Genomic DNA, 19,559 nt, shown 5'->3' with positions numbered 1-19,559 from the left:
CATAAAAATCACAATAATTAATAATGATGATGATAATAATAATAATAATATTAAGGAAAGAAATAGAGAATCCACTGCCCTTTTGTGAAACATTTTATTAAAAATAAAAAATTTATTTATTGTCTCCGTTTCCAAAATTGCGAACTTAAATGAAAAACGAAAAGGAAATTTTCGCAGGCGGTCATGATGAATGGATAAGAAACAACGTTAGAGACGCACCAAAGACATTCTCACAACAGCAATAGGCTCGAAGCTCTAAGCTCTACTACGTCCGTCTCTTTGGGCTCTTCTTTCCCTAATGTTTTTAATTTAGTTTATTTTATTTTTTGAAAAAAAAATTATTTATTTATTTAATTTTATTACATATCTGGAAACAACAAACAACAACAGCAGCACACGCCTCCTTTCTTTATATTGTATAACTCCTGCCCCAGATTTTGTCGGTGACTTTTAGATTCTCTCTTTTCTCACCCCCATCCCCCGCTCTCTCAAGATTACGAAAATCATCATATCATAATTCATACATATGTATGCGTGTATGTATGTGCGTATTCATCATCAAGTGTATGGTTAGAGAATATTATTAATTCTTTCAGTTTCAAAGGAGGCCAGTTCCGGAAAATAGAAAGGGAGTTGAGTTGATTGAGCCAGCCAGCCAGCATGCAGGGCGGACCCGCGGTGGCGGAGACTACGGCGGCGAGGAAGAGATCGATGGACAGGCCTTATAAGGGGATTAGGATGAGGAAGTGGGGAAAGTGGGTGGCTGAGATAAGGGAGCCCAACAAGCGCTCCAGAATCTGGCTCGGCTCTTACTCCACCCCTGTCGCCGCCGCTCGAGCTTACGATACGGCCGTCTTTTATCTCCGGGGCCCCTCCGCCAGGCTCAACTTCCCCGACCTCCTCAGAGGAGAAGGCGCCGTCGGGGCCGCTGACATGTCCGCCGCTTTCATTAGGAAGAAGGCTACTGAAGTCGGCGCCCGGGTCGACGCCATCGAATCCGCCCTCCACAACACCCCGGACCAAGAGATTCCTCCGCCTCATAATGATTCCGGATTTTTGAACCGGGTCGATTTGAATAAGTTACCCGACCCGGAGGATTTGGATGGCGCCGACTGGCAAACAAACTAAAATTAAACTAGCTCTGCTCTGCTCCGCTACACTAAGATAGCGAAAGAAACGAGACGTTTTCCCGAAAGAAAAAGAAAAAAAAAAAATTGGTTTTCACTTTCACTGAGCACTGGTTGGCGACGCTAACGTGCGCCGAGGAGTTAAGTGTACGGTGACGACGGCCGAAGAAACGAAAATGAATTATGATGAAGGCGTTAGTATTCGTCTCTACATCTTTTCTCTTTAATCTCCATATACTGTATGTGGATTAGTAATAATATTTAGTACTAGTAACAGTAGAAGTAGTAGTAGTAGTAGTAGCGGTATAAATTTTGTACTGTGTAAAAAAGAAATGGGGGTAATTGTATATTAGTTTATATTAGTTATAATTATCAGCATATGCACTACTCTTTTTTTTTTTTGTTTCTCCTCCTCAATTTTGAGATAGTGGGGTATTTGTTTTTTGTTTTTTTTTTTTCTTTTCTTAATTTGTGTTAGATTGATGATTGATATGTGGCTTCTGAATCCCGAGTCTTCATTTTCATGTGATGTAAATAAATAAAATAGGGAGAGGATGATGGATAGGGATGGAACCTAAAAAATGAAATTATAAAAAGAAGATGATAATGGACGGAAAAGGAAAAGAGTGAGAGAGTTTGGGAACAGGAATGGCCTACATATCCTGGCAGTTGGTGCAAGTGGGTGTTCTAACCACTAAAGTTATAACTACTGAAAAAGTGGTTTTGATGGATATGAATATGATGAATACGATTTCGAGTTTAAAAGAGTTAGGTATTTTCATGGTTCGCCGCCGCTGTTTCTGTTTTAGTGCAGTGCGCGCGCGCGCATGAGTTTGTACAAATACGTTGTGCTGTTATCTTATTCTTAAATGTGTGCGCGGGGGCAGAGGCGTCCGTGTGTGTGGCTTTGCTTCGATTCATTTTGGTTGGGTTTTGCTATTTTCAGACTTTCCCATAAATTTGTCAAATCACCGTCCGTGTCCTCCATAACTTGGAGATAAAATCGGTAACCTGTTCTCGGCATTCCAATTTCTGAATGAGAAGCTTTTTGACTCCGATTATTATTTTGTTTTAACTCCCAACTTGTACGCCACTTAAAAAGGAGGACTAGATGACAACTCAACTTTCTGCCCCACAATTAGCGGAAGAAATTTGTTTATTATTAAGGTGATAGATATTAAATGTTAATGTTATTAAGGGGAAATTTGAACAACTTCTGATATTTATATTATTTTAATGTGGATGGCACCCACCTGTGGACGGTGGAGTTCAAATTTCACGAGTTTTTAAGTGGAGTTAAAATCATCACCATCACTGCTTATGAAATATAAACCAGTAACAACTTCAGCTCAACCACCCTGCTTGGGTTTTTTGGCCAATAACAGACAGAAGCATTTATTTTATTTGAATATTCTCCAACGTCCAATGGGCCACAGTAACCCTTGTCGGTGTCGTTGGCCCATCTGACAGTCCAGGCCTGTCTTTACCGGTCAATAATTTTAGTTTTGGGCACCAATTAAACTGGAAAATTATCTATCAACCACCAGATCTTTTATCAAAAGTTCTAACAGCCACCAAAGGATTTTTACAACTATTTCTGATTTGCAATTTGTATCAATGAAAACACTTTGGCATTAACACATGGGCACTCATCATTTTGATAATTTGAGTCTATTTGATCTAAGCAAGAGGTTATCAAACAAACCAACAATTTTTCTTCTCACATCGAGTTTTTCAATACGCCCATAACGTGAACTTCAAAAATAAAATAGTACTCTGCAAGCCCTTCAACATTCCGAGGTGCTGATACCCGTATTTGTGTTTTGCACAAACTTTGTGCGAGAATCTCCCAACGGGATTCGGCCGTCAAAGAGGGAGATTTTACTGCCATACAGGCCAAAACACGACTTCTTTAAGGGACAATTGGAAACAATCCAACTTGGTGTTGGGGGAAGGGGGGGGGGGGGTGTGTGGTGGGGAGGGGAAAGAACAGCCCATACATAACGAGCACCTTAGAATCAAGAAGTACCCTACAAGGACCGGCACATAGCACAGCACATTATCTATAATCTGTGCACCCTGCCAATAATATTTAGATAATATTTTTAAAATTGGCCAATACATTTAATAGACTACAGGACTTTGATTATCTATTATATATATTTCCCCCAAAGAAAAGAAAAATTATATACGTCAGTGACTTCCCATGAATAGTATTTAGGCGCTTTACAACGATATTTCAATATACAATATTTTTAATCATAAACTAAACTCAAAACTTCAAGGTAGACATTAATACAATAAGCAAAAGAATTTTTATCTTTTGCAAATAAGATTTTAACAGAGAAGTGGAGATATAAAGATTACAGAAAGTTACTTATTATTCTAAACAGTAATCAAATGGGTCAGTAGGGGGGTACACGCCGCCACCACTCTATCTGTATAGTTCCGAGATGGTTGCAGAATCAAAGGCTGCCTAAATTTCTTCAACAAATTGTTGCTATTGTGCTCCCATTTCAGTCGCATGTTTTATTTGAAGAGCCGCCCTTACTACATTTCCTCTTGTGATAATTCCAACCTTTTAAAGTGAAAAAAGGTTGGTCAAGTGAAAAACAACAATGATTCAAAGATACCACAAAGAAATTGAGGAGATGGAACAAAAAAAAAAAAATTCCATCTTACCAGCTTACCATCAGCATCCACGACTGGAAGTCTGCGGTATTTTGTCTCAAGTAACAATCTGACATTAGATTGACACCAATTCAGATATTCAATATTTAGGTTGCAAAAATTTAGATCGTTGGTACAAAAGCAAGCATAGAGAAGCTATTTCCAAAAAATTTTAAAAGAAACTATGAGAGGACCTAGCAGCATCCTCAAGATTAGTCGTTTCCCGAACTACAACTGGGGCCGGCGTCATTAAGTCACCCACCATCTTCCCATTGGTTTTACTAAGCAACTTCTGCACCTCGTTGAATGTCTGTGGTAATTTTGAGAATTAAAAAGAAAAATTGAGAATTGCACTCACAGCCAGAGAGCAATTTAACAAACAAATCAACACTGCCACTTCAATTTGACAGTCTAGTCGACATTGATGACTGTAATCAATTAATAAATAAATAAAATACTGATTTGACATTATAGATTAACCCAAGGTACAGACTAAGAGAACGCTTATGAACTAAACACTCAGTAAGAGTCACAGCTTTCAATTATAAATTCTCTGACCAGGTTGTGCACAACATAATCCTTCTTTTAGAAAACCCATTAATATCAATAATAATCCTAGCATAAGAAACACCTGCTCAGGAAATAAGGGACTTTGTTGATGAAGCTTTGCCAAATAAAAGCGGTCCAAGAGAGGGCCTAGTGTTCAACACAACAAACAGCTGGAGCCCAGAAGTAAGTTGCTTAGAAAAATGGACAAGAACGAAAGCTATTTAACCATAAGATTTGTATGCATCAGGAGAAGGTGAAGGAAAGAGGAAAAGAGAGCATGCCTCCAAAGACTCCCAGAGAGAATGGCAACAAGTTGTGTGGAAGTTGTTCAAGATGGTGCAATCAAAGACGTAGAAACCAATGGATGCAGATATAAGGAAGGGTTGTTTGATTCAAATTGAAAGAACCATAAAATCGACAGAAGGCTGAGGGCAGAACAAATTGTAGATGTGGGTAAAAAAGCAAGAAGCCTGATTCATTTATGCAGCTAACTCCAAGTACGTAAACTTAGACCCCAGATAATAGGATGACTTGATTAATACGGTGCTTTAATTACTAAGGTCAGGTTCAAGTCAAATCGAACGTAAACTTAAGCTTCACATAAATCACTTACAGCTGCAAGGAAGAAAATAATCTCAGCAAGAAGCCACAGACGGAATTATCTAATGCTCTAATGCTTTTTGGTGAGTAATCTCTACCATAGTGTAGGTCAATTCCTCTGGAAACCAAAACCCTAACAATTGTTTACTAGACCTCTTTATTCTATCCAATGGAAAGCAATTATGGAAACTTCGCTTTCATCTATTATAACCATTGCCTATCCCTGTCAAGTTCAACTAGGGCACGAGAAGTTTTGCGCCTTTAAACCATTAACAAAAATAAGAAGAAATGTTAAAAACTTTAAAGACAGACTACCAAGACAGATATAATTTTCAAAGGAGAGACATTTCTCACACACTTTCCAAGTGCTGTCAACTTCGGGAAACATGCTGTTATCAGCTCGTCCGCTGCCTAATTAAAATATAGGAACATTTAAATCAGGTAAGGAATAATCGGTTAACAGAATGAACAGATAAAAAAAATACTATTTTAATAAATGAGGATCACAATCCACCAAAAAAGGAAAGATGTTTTTACATGCCACAGTAACACCCAAGATTTATTCATACCAATGTGTCATTGGTGCATTAAAAATTTAAAACATATTTTGAGGTAAAGTAGGGAGTGACAAGAAGATGCAACAGTACTTTTGGTACGCCAAACTAAGATAGCTGCTATAAAACAAATTTTGTGAATGATTAGGCATGAAATGCAGTTAAAAGAAAGCGTTCACATGATATATCTTTGAGAAAAAATTATAAACATATCACAATTCAAAACCATAGAAAGGCCCATCTGTTTATCAGACAAACTGAATCATCCATCCCTGACTTAAAATGCATGTTTTAATATCTGGTACCAGAAAGTTTTTATGACAATGTCAATCAAATAAAAAGCAGAAAATATCAGAAAACTTCATGACACTACTAACAGAAATATTATCTAGATAAATTTTGTGTACCTGATATAGAGTCCAATGCTAACAAGTCATAATCGGATACAAGACCAACCTGCAGCACCAAAGTAGTATCAGAAAACATAAGGTTGACTTAACTCCACATCAAACATATAGAAGGCACAAGTCTTAAACCAAACATCAGGAAATGGAGATTTACATTAAAAAAATAAATAAATAAGCAAGAATTTATCAAGAAGAAAACACCTAAAATTGATACAACACCCCAGTACAATAAAGCAATTTTCATCTGGTAATTGTATGTAGAAAAGGGCTCGTCCTCACCATCCTAAACTTCCTCATTTGGTAATTGGTTGTACCAGGGGGGGTGTCATTACCGTCTTGGAAAAATAATTGCTTTTGAAATACGCGCATGTTTAATTCAAAGCAAAGGGAAGGGTTATATTATCAAAGCTAAACCAGACAATGATAAGCGACAATATCCTTAACCAGAAGAAGGAATTATTCATGCTTGTTTTAGAAGACGGAGTTCTCTGCTTTGTTGTTAGTTTCAGTGAACTGGAAAGCAATGCTCTAATTAAAAGCCCAGTGTGCCCAATGTGAAAACCCTTTACTTCCAATTATCCAGCGTTCTCCAACAGATCAATGAAGGAATTGAGAAATGAAATATGATAATACAAACTTTGTCAATATTTGGCTGTTTTCAAGTTTTGCAAGCTACGGCCTACGGGTGAACCTCTAGGCATAAAGAATCCACACAGATGATTGTTTATGTTTAATGAACATATCTATCAAACTAATATCAATATCAGCAAAAGCACTCAAGACAAACTCAGAACCAAAGGTAAGGAAAACTTGCCAATTTCCAGTCATCATCAATCACAGGAAAACCAGTAATTCTCTTCTCTACAAGAATTTCCAGAGCTGTTGGCACAAAGGCTGATGCATTAGAAAATGAGAAAACATCATTACACATTTGGTGACATTGATGCAGGAATAACAAATACCTTCATCTACAGTCGTTGTAGGTTTTACCACATGCAACTCCTCTTTTGTTGTCATGAAATCACCAACCGTATAAACTCCACTGCTCGGCTGCAGGTATATTAACAGGTCAAGAAGCACGTTCATATAAAAAATTACAACAAACATATACATGTCGAGACACAGCTGAAGTGTTCAAGGTTACAAAAAAAAAAAAAAAAAATGAAAGCACGACAGCTGAAGTGTCTACTAAACATAAAATTATACTTTGAGGGGCAGTGATTCCAAATTATGTAAGTTGTGTTGTGGACAAAAGCGACAACATCTCAAATCCCAGACATAATCGAAAATAGAAAAGGTCAAAGGAATAGAAGCTTTAAAATTGTCCAATTCCTTCATGAATTACAGTAACTGAGCAAAGCAAAACGAGAACTGATTAATTAAACAAAGCTAATAAAAAAGCATACAGCAGACAGCAACAATTAAACAAGTTCACAATATACATGAATATGATTGTGAGGGGGATAAGATAGATGACAGACCGCAGCGGAGTTGGCCGTCAAGGTACCACTGGCGAAAACAACCGACGACCTGCGAAGCGCCGAGACGCGATCGGATGAGGTCGCCAACACTGAGAACACTCTACAACCGGGACGAGAGAGAAGTAGGCATGGCAGCTGGAGAGCGAATGAAGTACGACCACTGGTACGACCGGCAGGGGGGGCGCGTAGGCGCGCGACGGAGATTGAGTGTGGGAGTACAATCGAGTCCATTTTTGTTTTTACTCCGGGTGCGTTTTGGGGAATTAATTTAATGGACTCGAGGAGGATGGGATTTGTTGTGAGCTGAACAAGATATACCGATCCGGCCTTATGTGAAATTGTGAACTGTTATTAAGACTGCGCTTTGCTTTGCTGTCATAAAAATATCCAAAATGATTACTGATTAGGACTTTCTTTCTTTCTTTCCTTTTTCTTTTTTTCCTAAAACAGATTTTCCTTACTGGCAATTAAAGATGGCCAATGGGCCGGGCGGCACGTGGTACGGCACGGGTACGGTACATGTCCGTACGGCACAGGCATGGCACATGTCCGTACGGCACGGCACGGCACGAGCACGTTTCGGTGAGGCACGAGGCACGGCACCGCACGCACGTGGGCCGTGCCGGGCTTAGAATTTTAGGCACGCGGGCCTTAAAGCACGGCACGATAAGAGATGGGCCAAAGCACGGCACGCAAAAAAGTACGTAATAAGTACGGTTCATTAGTGAGCTAGCACGCGGCCCGTGAGCCATTAATAACACGTGGGCCAAAATATATTTAAGTAAATTTTTTTAACAAAAAGTAAATATAAAATGTTATGAAATTAAAGTACAATATCTTAAAATTAAATGTTTTAATATATTTTTTAGCATAGACTTTTAAAAATTAATTTAAATCATTAAATCTTAGTTTAAATAAATATTCTAATCTTTTATGTTTATAATTTATTAAATGAATAAGTAAATATCATGATTTTAATAAATAAAATTATAAATATCATAATTTTATTTATGATATTTATTAAATGAATAATGTTATTTGATTTTATTTATGATATTTATTTAATTATTTATTTACGTTTATAATTTATTAAATGAATAAGTAAATAACTAAATATCATGATTTTAATAAATAAGATTATAAATATCATAAATTTATGTATTATAAATAAAAAATAATTTTTTTTACAAAATTAATAATAAAATATTTTTCATATTAATATTAAATCATAACTTAATTAATATTTAATAGAGATATGTTTCATTTGTGAATGAAATATTTTTCATTTTATATACAAGAAAAATGTTAATTGCTCTCTTAATAAAAATTAATATGATTATGATTTTGAATATTATTATTATTATTATTATTATTATTATTATTATGTTGGTGAGCTTAAAAAAACACGTCAGGCACGTGGGCTTTTTTAAGCACGCAAAAAAAAAAAAAGTTGGTGGGCTTTTTTTGGGCACGGCACGAGCACGGCACGGCACGGCCCACCAAATTGGTGGGCCGTGCCGTATTGGCCATAGTTACTGGCAATATATGTGCGTCCGCTAATGAGTTCTGCTATTTGTCCCGGGTCAAACCCTGAAACGGCAGCACAGGTCTTCATTTTCAGCTCTTATTTTTTTTGTTTTCATTTGTTTTGAAACGACATTGTTCTGCTTCTACTTTTTATCTTTGTTCTGATTTCTTTCTACTCTTCATTTAACCCAACTACAGACCCATTGCTTCGTTCTCTTCATCGACCGACAGCCACATTCGTTTACAAATCCAACTGCAAATCCTTCAGAACCCAACTGCCCCTTCGTTTGCCTCATTCCATTTTCCTTCATCGAACTGAAATACAGGATGCCTGCATAGTCTCCTCGTTCTCTTCTCTTCTATAATCAATCCAGATTGGGTTGTTTTACAAAAAAAAACTGATATAGTTTTGGCAATTAGGGGGCTTAACCTAGCAAAAGAAGGTGATTATGCAGTTTTGCTTGATAACAAACTTGGGCAGACAAAGTTTGATGGTGAGTGTGAATTTTCGATGCCGAGTGTGAATTTTAAGGGGCTTCATTGACAGGAACCCAAATTATACTTTGACATTTGCTGGGCATTCATTGGGGGCAGGGGTGGTGGCATTGTTGGTGTTGATTGTGGTTCAGAATCTGGACAAGTTGGGGAACATTGAGAGGAACAAAATCAGATGCTTTGCTATTGCACCTACCAAGTGTATGTCACTGAATTTGTCGATGAGATATGAAGGGATCGTGAATGGCTGTGAGAGGAAGGGGAAGACGGAAGAGAACGAGAAAGCAATGGTTTTGCCTTAGCCAAAACGGCGTTGTTTAGGGAGAATGAAAGAGGAAAAAAACAAAGGATGAAACGGCGTCGTTTGGATGAGTTTCGGGGTTTGACCCGGGGAAAGTAGCATTTTCCTCCGCTAATATATATGTTGCTAACGTATCTGTCCCCAATTTTGTTCGGTAGTCAACTGAACGTTGGATACGAATTAATTGAAATCCAACGATTTAGGAAGCAGCCACGCAACAATTGAGGTTTACTTCTTTGTCCGGTAATTGGCAGGTAAATTGCAGACCAACTACTAGCCCACTGGGTTGAGCGTGAGCCTGACAATCAAAAAACAGCTTAGCAAATGCAACAATTTGGTTGATAACATTTAAGCGCGTCACAAATGCAACAACTGGTTGGAAATTAATAAAATTGAGGAAAATCAAGAATGCAGATTGCAAATGATTTTATATTTTGAAAAAAACCAGAATCAGTAATTTTTTTTTTCGGTTTAAGCTAAGAGGAATAAAATTCATTAATTTGAGATTTGGTTAAAATGATTAAGTTATGGCAAAATTATATCACTAAATTTTTAAAGGAGTTTCTTCCATCCAGACTTGATATTTAAAATTAATCAAAAGTTAGGATTGTAGGATATATATAAAGAAACAAGGGGTAGCAAGTTGAGATGCCAGTGATGTAGAAGTCGATATTAGTCAATCCTAATAACTTAATCAATACACTTGAATAATATCAATTTATAATTAGGAAAATTATCATTACACCACTTTTATTTTGCCTTATGTTCATCCAACCACTACAAAATTTTAACATGTACTTTACACCACCTTTTCTTTTCACATTTGTATCAACTAACTACTTTTACATTAACACTATTAAATAATTTTAATAAAATGATAATTTTACCCCCAAATAAATTAAAAGACCATTTTATTTTATAAAAATTTTAAAAAAATTATAATGATAAAAATATCTCTAAATTTAATAAAAATAAATCCCAAAATTAGAATTTTTATTTTTAATAAAAATTATTTTAATATAAAATTATAATTATAAAAATAATTGCAAAATTTTAGGATTTAATAAAAATCCCATGAATTATTAAAATTTTAGGATTTATTCTTTTAAGAAATAAATTCAGCTATTTTAATAAAATTTTACAAAATTATCATTTTTTAATAAATAAATTCATTTATTTTATTAAAATTTTGTAAAATTATAATTTTTAATAAAAATAATTATTAAAATTTTGTAAAATCTAAATTTAGTAAAAATCAGTTGAGCACCTCTATTTTGGATTTATTTTTTATTAAATTTAGGGACATTTTTATTATTATAATTTTTAATTTTAAAAGTTTTTATAAGATAAAATAGTCTTTTAATTTATTTGGGGGTAAAATTGTCATTTTATTAAAATTATTTAATAGTGTTAATGTAAAAGTGGTTAGTTGATACAAATGTGAAAATAAAGGTGGTGCAAAATACATGTTAGAATTTTATAGTGGTTTGATGAACATAAGGTAAAATAAAGGTGGTGCAATGATAATTTCTCTTATAATTATTTGTCGTCAAAACTTAGTTATTAGAAATTGTTCTTTTTTTTGGGGGGGGGGTGGGGGAGGATGAGTGTATACACAAAGTTTCATTTATAAATTCTATATAGATTTAGAATTTTAATGTAAAATATTGGTATATATATATACATTGATATATACTATTATTTACACACAAACACACACACATATATTTGAAACTTCAATAGTGTGAACGTATAATAATTTGGTAGATAGGTATATTTTATAACAGTGATAAAATAACATTTTATATATGTGTGTGTATAATAGAATGTGAATATTTGATGTAAATTTTGTTAAACGTATTTAACAAGTTGTAATTAAGTATCATTCTTCATGTGGTTGGGAACTATTGATTGTCTATATCTACAATAACTTTGAATTTTTTTATAATGATAATAATATTATTCTATTAATTTTTTTATGCTGAATAGGGATCACCAATAGAAGTTGCCTTTCACCTTTCATCAAAGAGGGATAAAATAAGGGAAAAATAGAGGTTTGGGCATTTAGAGGACTTTGGTGTTGCTAATATTTCACAAGAGATGCTTACTTAAATGGTCATTTAAGCGAGTTTCTGAATTAATATTGATGTTTTAGCAACAAATCTATAAATCTAAATAAATTATTTTTTAATCTGAAATAGGTAATACTTAAAAGAAGATTTAGAAAATGCAGACATAAGAAGAGTAATATCACAGGTAAAAGCCGACAATTAAGAATAATATCAAACAATATATATATAAATGTATATTTTTTTGAAATTTATATATGTTTCCTTACAAAGACAAAGTACATATACTATACATACATGTGAAAATACTATAATTAGAAAACAAATTTAATACAAATCCTAATGCTTATTGTTTGGTTACTACAGAGTATTATCTAACGTAACGAAATGATGTGAGAGAGCTGCATGGAAGCCACGTGGTTGTACTCCAAAAGCATCGAATGGGTACAGTAATTGGATTAACCGCTATCAACAAATAAAAATTTAACTAGGGTTTGTCAGTTGTCACCAGCAGCAACAAACCTTCCTATATAATCTATCCATCTCTAAACCAGCCGGTGCGGTGCCGACCGTGCTGCCCATCTTGCTCCTCCTACATCATTCTCTTTTATCTCATTTTATCTATAACATTGACAACCCCCCCCCCCCCCCCCCCACCCCCAAAATCAATCTATCCATCAACCATTCTTTATTCATTCATTCATTTGTTCATTCATTCAATAATTTGTTGGTTTTAGAAAGAATCAATGGCTCAGGTTCAGGTCCAGCCACAGGCTCCAGTGGCGGCTGCAGCCCAACCCTCCCCTGCAACCAATGGAATTGCTAACAATGGCGGCGTTGGTGATGCTCGGCAGTTCGTATCAACTTCGCTTTATGTCGGAGATCTTGACCTTAGCGTCAACGATTCTCAGCTTTATGACTTGTTTAACCAGATGGGTCAGGTTGTTTCCGTTCGGGTTTGCAGAGATTTGAGCACCCGACGCTCTCTCGGTTACGGCTATGTCAATTACAACGCCGCCCACGAAGGTTTGTTCTTTTTCCTTTACTGAATTTGAGATTTTTCCCCCCCTAGAATAATGCAATGTCTGATTTTTGTTTTTGCAACTATAAGTGACCGTGCATTTTCAACTTTACTTATATGCATTATATATAATATGCATTTCTAATGGTTAATGTGTGTGTGTGTGTGTGTGTGTGTACACATATATATATGAACAGAATCTCAATGTTCAAATGCTTTGATTTAATTGTAAACGATTTGTTTTATAATTGGTCGAGCAATGTGGGGCCATTAAACCAAACGTTAGCCACCCCACCCTCTCTGTTGATGAGTGCTGTTAACTGCATATTCAGTTGGCCTGAAAGTCAAATTCATTTTACCTTTAAACTATGTAGGTAACAACTAAACCTAGTAATTAAGCAATTACAGCAAATTGTGTGCAATTTGAACTATACAAATGGAAATGGGAAGAGAGAACTTATAATCTACTTGGTGTGAAAGTAATTTGATTATTGATTTTGATAGGGCAGGCACTCTCTTTGCTATTGATAGATCTTACCTAAAAATTTGACCTGTCTGTTTCTTGAGTGATTCAAGCCTAATCCAAGCTGTTTTAGTGTTAATATCTCAGTACATAGTGCTAAATGTGTAATACTGCCGTACGTTATTACAAACATGGCCAGAAATAGATGGAAATAACTTTTGACGGTCACTGATGATGTGACTCTCTTTGCTGCTTTTCAGCTTGCAGGAAACAACTGATTGGTGTTGCAACAACTTGCTCTTTTATGTGCTACTAATCTTCTCATATTTTCTGTTAATAAATTTTTTATTTTTCTTGTTGAAAACAGCAACACGGGCGTTGGATGAATTGAACTTTACTCCTCTGAATGGCAAACCAATTAGGATAATGTATTCTTATCGCGACCCTACCATCCGCAAAAGTGGAGCGGGCAATATATTTATCAAGGTATTGGCATTATATGATATTCTTGATTAAGCTAGCCTTGGCTGTTTATATGCCCATTATTCGTTTTACTATTGCATCTGATTTTGATGTTTTTATTTTTGGTTTCCTTGTTGTGGAAGAATTTGGACAAGTCAATTGACAACAAAGCCCTACATGACACATTCTCAACATTTGGGAATATTTTATCTTGCAAAGTAGCTACTGATTCTTTGGGTCAGTCAAGAGGATATGGCTTTGTGCAGTTTGATAACGAGGAGTCCGCTAAAAGTGCCATTGATAAGCTGAATGGTATGCTACTGAATGACAAACAAGTATTTGTTGGACCCTTCCTCCGCAAGCAGGAAAGAGAGTCTACCGCAGATAAGACAAGATTCAACAATGTTTATGTGAAGAATCTTTCGGAAACAACAACTGAAGATGACCTCAAGAAAATTTTTGGTGAATTCGGAATTATTACTAGTACTGCAGTCATGAGAGATGCAGATGGAAAGTCCAAATGTTTTGGATTTGTCAATTTTGATGATCCTGATGATGCAGCTCGATCTGTTGAGGCACTCAATGGAAAGAAGTTTGATGATAAGGAGTGGTATGTTGGGAAAGCACAGAAGAAATATGAAAGAGAGATGGAATTGAAAGGAAAGTTTGAGCAGAGCTTAAAGGAGACAGCTGATAAATTTGAAGGACTAAATTTATATGTTAAGAACCTAGATGACAGCATCTCTGATGACAAACTAAAGGAATTATTCTCAGAATTTGGTACAATTACATCATGCAAGGTACAGTGAAGCTAGAGGATTGAATTATGACATAAGCTAATAAACCTAGTTTTGTTTATGTCATATGTTTTATAAACCAGTACCCTCTTTCCATCTGAGGTTTGACAGGTTATGCGTGACCCTAATGGTATAAGTAGAGGATCAGGATTTGTTGCCTTCTCAACTGCAGAAGAAGCATCTAAAGCCGTAAGCTGAGATTATTTTCAAACTTTCTCTTTTTTTCCCTTTTTTTTGGGTAACTTGTCATGGATGATTTGCTTTTTAGTTTTCTTTATTTAATGTTCTTTTCTTGTTGCTTTCATTCCATTGAAAAACTTATTATAGTTGACAGAGATGAATGGGAAAATGGTAGTTAGCAAACCGCTTTATGTTGCTCTTGCTCAGAGAAAAGAAGAAAGAAGAGCGAGGTTGCAGGTATTTCCATTAAACCCATACACTGCATCATAACCTACGAGGATTCGAAGGGGTGATAAATTTAATAGAATGGAACTGTGGAAAACATAACTGTGGGAAAACATCTTGAGAAGAACATGTGCTTATATTTGACACTGTAAAATCCCGTGGCAGCAGTATTATCATACGAGTTTTTCTAGTTTCTTTGGAGGAAACTGCTTCAGGGGATATTACAAGTTTTAAGTGCAAATCTACCCATGATGCATACTTTTTATGGCAGGGATTGTAGCCATGTGGTACTTAAAAAGTTTTTGTTTATGTGTAGGCACAGTTCTCACAAATGCGCCCTCCAGTTGGCCCTCGTATGCCCATGTACCCCCCAGTTGCTCCGGGTCTTGGACAGCAACTATTTTATGGTCAAGGCCCTCCTATCATTCCACCTCAAGTAATATATTCTTTCTTATTAATTGATTATTTCAATGCTCTGGTTTTGTTAATGATTTAATGCATAACCTTTACCTTTGAATCCTTTTATCTGTCTCTTTTCTATTGCTGAAATTTGCTCAGTTTTTCGTAGAATTAAAATGCATGGGTCTTTGCTCACTTAGTCATATTTCTTGGAGAGGATCTTAATTCCTAAATTCACCAGCCTCAGTTAATTATTAGATTTTAAGAAGAATGAATACCTTCCCCTTTCAGGCTTGGAGTTCATCCTTGGAAAGTTTAAAGTTCTTATTCCTAAGTATCATTCTCTGATTGTGTTTGGCTCATTTCCTCTCTTTATAAATATTAAATAACTATTCCTCATCTTATTGATTATCTTGGTTATCTATTTTATACGACATAGATATTAGATTTCCCCATTTTAATTTCTGTAATCATTGTATTCAATTGATGTCAAGTTGTGTAAGAGATTGTAATCCTTAATGCCATTTCTGGATGTGATAAAAGGTTTTATGCTGTCATTTATTATTACACGGTCTTATACCAAAGTCTAATCACCTTTCTATGATCTCTCAGCCTGGGTTTGGGTACCAGCAGCAGCTGGTTCCGGGAATGAGGCCAAACTATTTTGTTCCAATGGTCCAGCCAGGTCAGCAGAACCAGCGCCCAGGAGGTAGACGTTCTGGAACTGGCCCCATGCAACAAGCACAACAACCAATTCCACTTATGCAGCCGCGGGTAGGGGTAATATAGTGTCTAGAATGTTCCAATGCTGATTCCTTGCACCGTTATTTCTAGTCATCTGCTTTTGTAAATATTTCTTTTCAATGCATATTGAATTGTTTACTCAGATTATTGTCTGTTTAATCTTATTGTTTAACAACAGATGCTTCCAAGAGGTCGCATCTACCGATACCCTCCTGGTTGCAACATACCAGATGTTCCCGTTGCTGGTGTTCCTGGAGGCATGCTTCCTGGTCCTTACGACATTGGTGGAATGCCGTTCAGAGATGCTGCATTTTCACAGCCTATGCAAACAGGGGCTTTGGCATCTGCCCTTGCTAATGCGTCTCCTGAGCAACAGAGGACGGTAAGTTACTGCTGCTGATTGCATTTGTAGATGCGCATGTTTAGATCTTAATGAAGTTCGATAGAAGGTTTTATCTTACACTGAAAACATCATGATAATGTATCAAGTCACAAATGTAGTAGCCATCTTGACCACGGGAATCTTTATTTTCTGTTCAGTTACTGGGAGAAAATCTATACCCACTTGTAGATCAATTGGAGCATGATAACGCTGCAAAAGTAACAGGCATGCTTTTAGAGATGGACCAGACTGAAGTTTTGCACTTGCTAGAGTCGCCAGAAGCCTTGAAAGCGAAAGTCGCAGAGGCAATGGAAGTATTAAGGAATGTAGCTCAGCAGCAGGCCACCGGCCCAAGCCCAACTGATCGGGTGGCCTCACTGTCGCTGAATGACAACATTGTTTCTTGAGTTTTAGGCACCCATCTATGCTAGTAATATAGCCTAAGCACTTAATTTTGGAATAAAATTTGGTGTGGGGTTGAGTCTATTTGCGATAGTTTGCTGGAGAAAGTCGGGGGAATACTTTGGTACTGAACTTTCTTTGTAGCGCGACCATATAAGATCAGCGCAATTTTGCCCAAGTTATGCCAGTATTAATTTAATTTGCTTGATCATCAAATGTTTGTGCACCGTCGTCTTTACTTTTAAAATTCATGAATGCACACGGCATTGGGCTTAAATAAACTGATCCGCGAGCTTTGGGCGCTTGAATTTTAAGGTGGCTGTTTGTACGCAGAGTAGGTATTGGTGAAACTTTGAAATCGAAAAAGCTCCCAAAAAATTAAGAATATTTGTGAATTGTTGTGAAACTGTAGAGAAGATCTTAATACTTTAAATGTGGTTTTGATGGAGAAAGTCCTAGAAAAATAAAGCCGAAGCTCCCGAGCCTAGTATTAGTATAGGAACCGAAGAATACATTATACGATGTTGGACCCAAACTAGGCTTGAGAGCTCTGCGGTTGAATTTCAAACTGATTTTTAGCATGCATATAGGTATTGGAGCCTCGGAGGTAAAACCAAAATTGATTCCCAGGGGCCATGGCCAAAATATTTTTTATGAATTTTTTAATAGCTATAAGTAGCCACTCATTTTGAACTTTATAAATAGATGTTTAAGGTCATGGGCCAAAATAATTTTTTACTGGATTGATTGTTGTGGAACTCCAGGGAGGGCTTTTTATTCCCCATATAGGCCTTTGGGGGAGAAAAAGAGCCCGCATGCCCATCAGCTCATGTAATTTTTGAACTTAACTCATGGACCGTGTTCAACAGAAGGACGAGAGTTGGAAGATGTTCATGTTGAATACTTTATTAAGCTTACGCTTAACGGCTTAAGCTACTAACTTTATTCATTGGCGCCTTACGGCCACCGTAAACGAACTTTTATGGGCCTCGGGGTTAGTGCTATTGATGGGCCATCCATAGGCCAGTCCACCAGTGGCCTACTGCAAACGACAGTGTCTACGGATTACTGAACATGATAGTGAATTGAATGTAACACACAGCCTAACTGCTCTCTTCAAGTCAAGGCTTCCACCGAGGCTGGTCAATTTGTTTATTTATAAGTAAAATAAACATGTGTTTGGATTTTTTTTGGTTGGTTTTTAAGTGCTTATGATCCAACATTGTTTTTTTTTTTAATATTTTGGTGAAACCTTTCACCAACAATGGTTGGAGAAACATTAAGCGAGTACTTGGAAAATTTTCAAGTACAGCCTATATGTCATAATATTTAAACAATAATTTGGACGCATTTTTCATCAAACATTCGTGAATTAAAACCATTATAATTTTCAAACTACATTTATAAATATTTATCAAACATTTTAAGAGAGTCACAAGAAACTCAGTGATAATATCAAACAAAGACTATTTTGCTGCTCTTAAAAATCGTTAATGATAAATATTTACGCGGATATTTTATTAATTTAATTCGTAAGATCTCATTTATCATTATGAGATGTTAGTGGTTTGAGAGTCACATACATTCTTAGAGGGCTTGGGGCCGGATTGATGGTTATAAACATATCCTGATTTCGTACTTTGCTAGATATGGATTATTGGTTTGAACTGTTTCTTTCACTGATTTGATTTGCTTAGGCCTGATGCAATGGATGACTGTTACCATCTAAATCATTCACATATCTCATTTCCAATATTTATCAACTAAAGAAGCTCCCACTGCCAAAACGGGAAACTTTCCCGAACGAGACAATGAATACAGCCACCCACCTACTATTTTCATTGAATATGAGGACACCACCCAGGCTGTTGCGTTCAAAAAGCGATGCACCCTCAAATTCTGTCCCCTCTTTTATCATTAAAATGGGGATTACGACTTGACATGCACCCTTTAACCGAAGGGAAAGTACTACAAAACTATACCCTAATTACCATCAACGCTTGAGAACGCCAACTTTGGCCTTCACGTGAATGTACTGAAAAATTATGACGTGTATAGTTTTTTTTTTTAAATCCATCTTATGACTCTAAATTGCTAAAATTATATCATAAGATATTATATTATATTAATTAATACCTAGCGAAACACAATTAAAAAGAGAAACAAAAAAAAACAAAATTAATGTGAAGTTATTAGGTCGAGTCATGGCCGTGTCTCCATGGAAGGAACGGTGAGTAATGGGACGAGCCATAAAAGTTGTTTCTGAGGTGGGATAAGATTGATATGTGAAGGGGGAAGGACGATCAATGGAATTACGGACCCAATATTATGCCATCACCATGTGACTCTCTCATTTAAGCATACAACTTATTTCCTCGTATGAATCAAGTATGAGGTAAGGTGCAATCATATGAAAGCATAGGCTAATAAAAATTTTGATTCACGGAAGGAGTAGCTTCTAGGCTTTTTAAAAACTGAAAATGCCATGTATGGCCATGTGAAATTGATTTTCTTAGCTCCACAAGCTGTTTCCTTTTCCACCACAAAATCTAAGCTAAGCTTTGGCCCTTGATGCATGCTTTGCCACTACTCTATGGTCCCCTCTAAGATTTCTCTCGTCGCTTTTCTATGTTGACAAAACAAGAAGTGCTTTCGCGAGAGAACACACACCAAAACAAGCAACCTCCAGCTTACATTTCTGGCT

General features: G+C 36.2%; 3 protein-coding genes across 5 annotated transcripts; 2 read left to right on the top strand and 1 right to left on the bottom strand.

Annotated features, from left to right (window-relative positions):
* The first annotated feature begins 386 nt into the window (after positions 1-386).
* On the top strand, positions 387-1,507 carry LOC18036471 (ethylene-responsive transcription factor ERF011). Its single transcript, XM_006425893.2, has one exon. It carries the CDS (start codon positions 661-663, stop codon positions 1,126-1,128), a length of 468 nt encoding a protein of 155 aa, XP_006425956.1. The 5' UTR covers positions 387-660; the 3' UTR covers positions 1,129-1,507.
* Positions 1,508-3,328: 1,821 nt separating this feature from the next.
* On the bottom strand, positions 3,329-7,766 carry LOC18036340 (CBS domain-containing protein CBSX1, chloroplastic). Of its 2 annotated transcripts, none has more exons than XM_006425890.2 (8): positions 7,389-7,766; positions 6,870-6,957; positions 6,722-6,786; positions 5,908-5,956; positions 5,305-5,357; positions 3,992-4,107; positions 3,818-3,867; positions 3,329-3,705 (listed from the first exon to the last, which is right to left on the bottom strand). In XM_006425890.2, the coding sequence occupies exons 1-8, from the start codon at positions 7,617-7,619 to the stop codon at positions 3,644-3,646; spliced, it is 714 nt and encodes a 237-aa protein (XP_006425953.1). In that variant the 5' UTR covers positions 7,620-7,766; the 3' UTR covers positions 3,329-3,643. The 2 variants fall into 2 exon arrangements, with proteins under 2 accessions (XP_006425953.1, XP_006425954.1); XM_006425891.2 differs by having other exon boundaries at positions 3,810-3,867; positions 7,389-7,763.
* Positions 7,767-12,264: 4,498 nt separating this feature from the next.
* Positions 12,265-17,054, top strand: LOC18036985 (polyadenylate-binding protein 2). 2 transcript variants are annotated; one of them, XM_024180535.1, is made up of 10 exons: positions 12,423-12,806; positions 13,525-13,545; positions 13,632-13,750; positions 13,870-14,526; positions 14,635-14,712; positions 14,851-14,940; positions 15,245-15,364; positions 15,940-16,101; positions 16,250-16,453; positions 16,612-17,054. In XM_024180535.1, exons 1-10 carry the CDS (start codon positions 12,527-12,529, stop codon positions 16,858-16,860), a joined length of 1,980 nt encoding a protein of 659 aa, XP_024036303.1. In that variant the 5' UTR covers positions 12,423-12,526; the 3' UTR covers positions 16,861-17,054. The 2 variants fall into 2 exon arrangements, with proteins under 2 accessions (XP_006425948.1, XP_024036303.1); XM_006425885.2 differs by lacking the exon at positions 13,525-13,545 and having other exon boundaries at positions 12,265-12,806.
* The last annotated feature ends 2,505 nt before the right edge of the window (positions 17,055-19,559 follow it).

The sequence above is a fragment of the Citrus clementina genome, unplaced genomic scaffold (genome assembly GCF_000493195.1).
Source record: "Citrus clementina cultivar Clemenules unplaced genomic scaffold, Citrus_clementina_v1.0 scaffold_7, whole genome shotgun sequence".
NCBI lineage: Eukaryota > Viridiplantae > Streptophyta > Magnoliopsida > Sapindales > Rutaceae > Citrus > Citrus x clementina.
Note: the sequence above shows the minus strand (reverse complement) of the source record. Positions and strands in the feature narration are given on the sequence as shown.

Bases quoted from the DNA above. Each gene is read 5' to 3' on its own strand.
- LOC18036471 (XM_006425893.2), top strand. From the start codon at position 661: ATGCAGGGCGGACCCGCGGTGGCGGAGACTACGGCGGCGAGGAAGAGA.
- LOC18036340 (XM_006425891.2), bottom strand. From the start codon at position 7,619: ATGGACTCGATTGTACTCCCACACTCAATCTCCGTCGCGCGCCTACGC. The intron at 5,358-5,907 runs GTACACAAAATT...TATTTTAATTAG, and splicing joins AGCATTGGACTCTATATCAG to GCAGCGGACGAGCTGATAAC. The intron at 4,108-5,304 runs GTGTGTGAGAAA...AAATTACCACAG, and splicing joins AAGTTGACAGCACTTGGAAA to ACATTCAACGAGGTGCAGAA.
- LOC18036985 (XM_024180535.1), top strand. From the start codon at position 12,527: ATGGCTCAGGTTCAGGTCCAGCCACAGGCTCCAGTGGCGGCTGCAGCC. The intron at 16,102-16,249 runs GTAGGGGTAATA...GTTTAACAACAG, and splicing joins TTCCACTTATGCAGCCGCGG to ATGCTTCCAAGAGGTCGCAT. The intron at 16,454-16,611 runs GTAAGTTACTGC...TTTTCTGTTCAG, and splicing joins CTCCTGAGCAACAGAGGACG to TTACTGGGAGAAAATCTATA.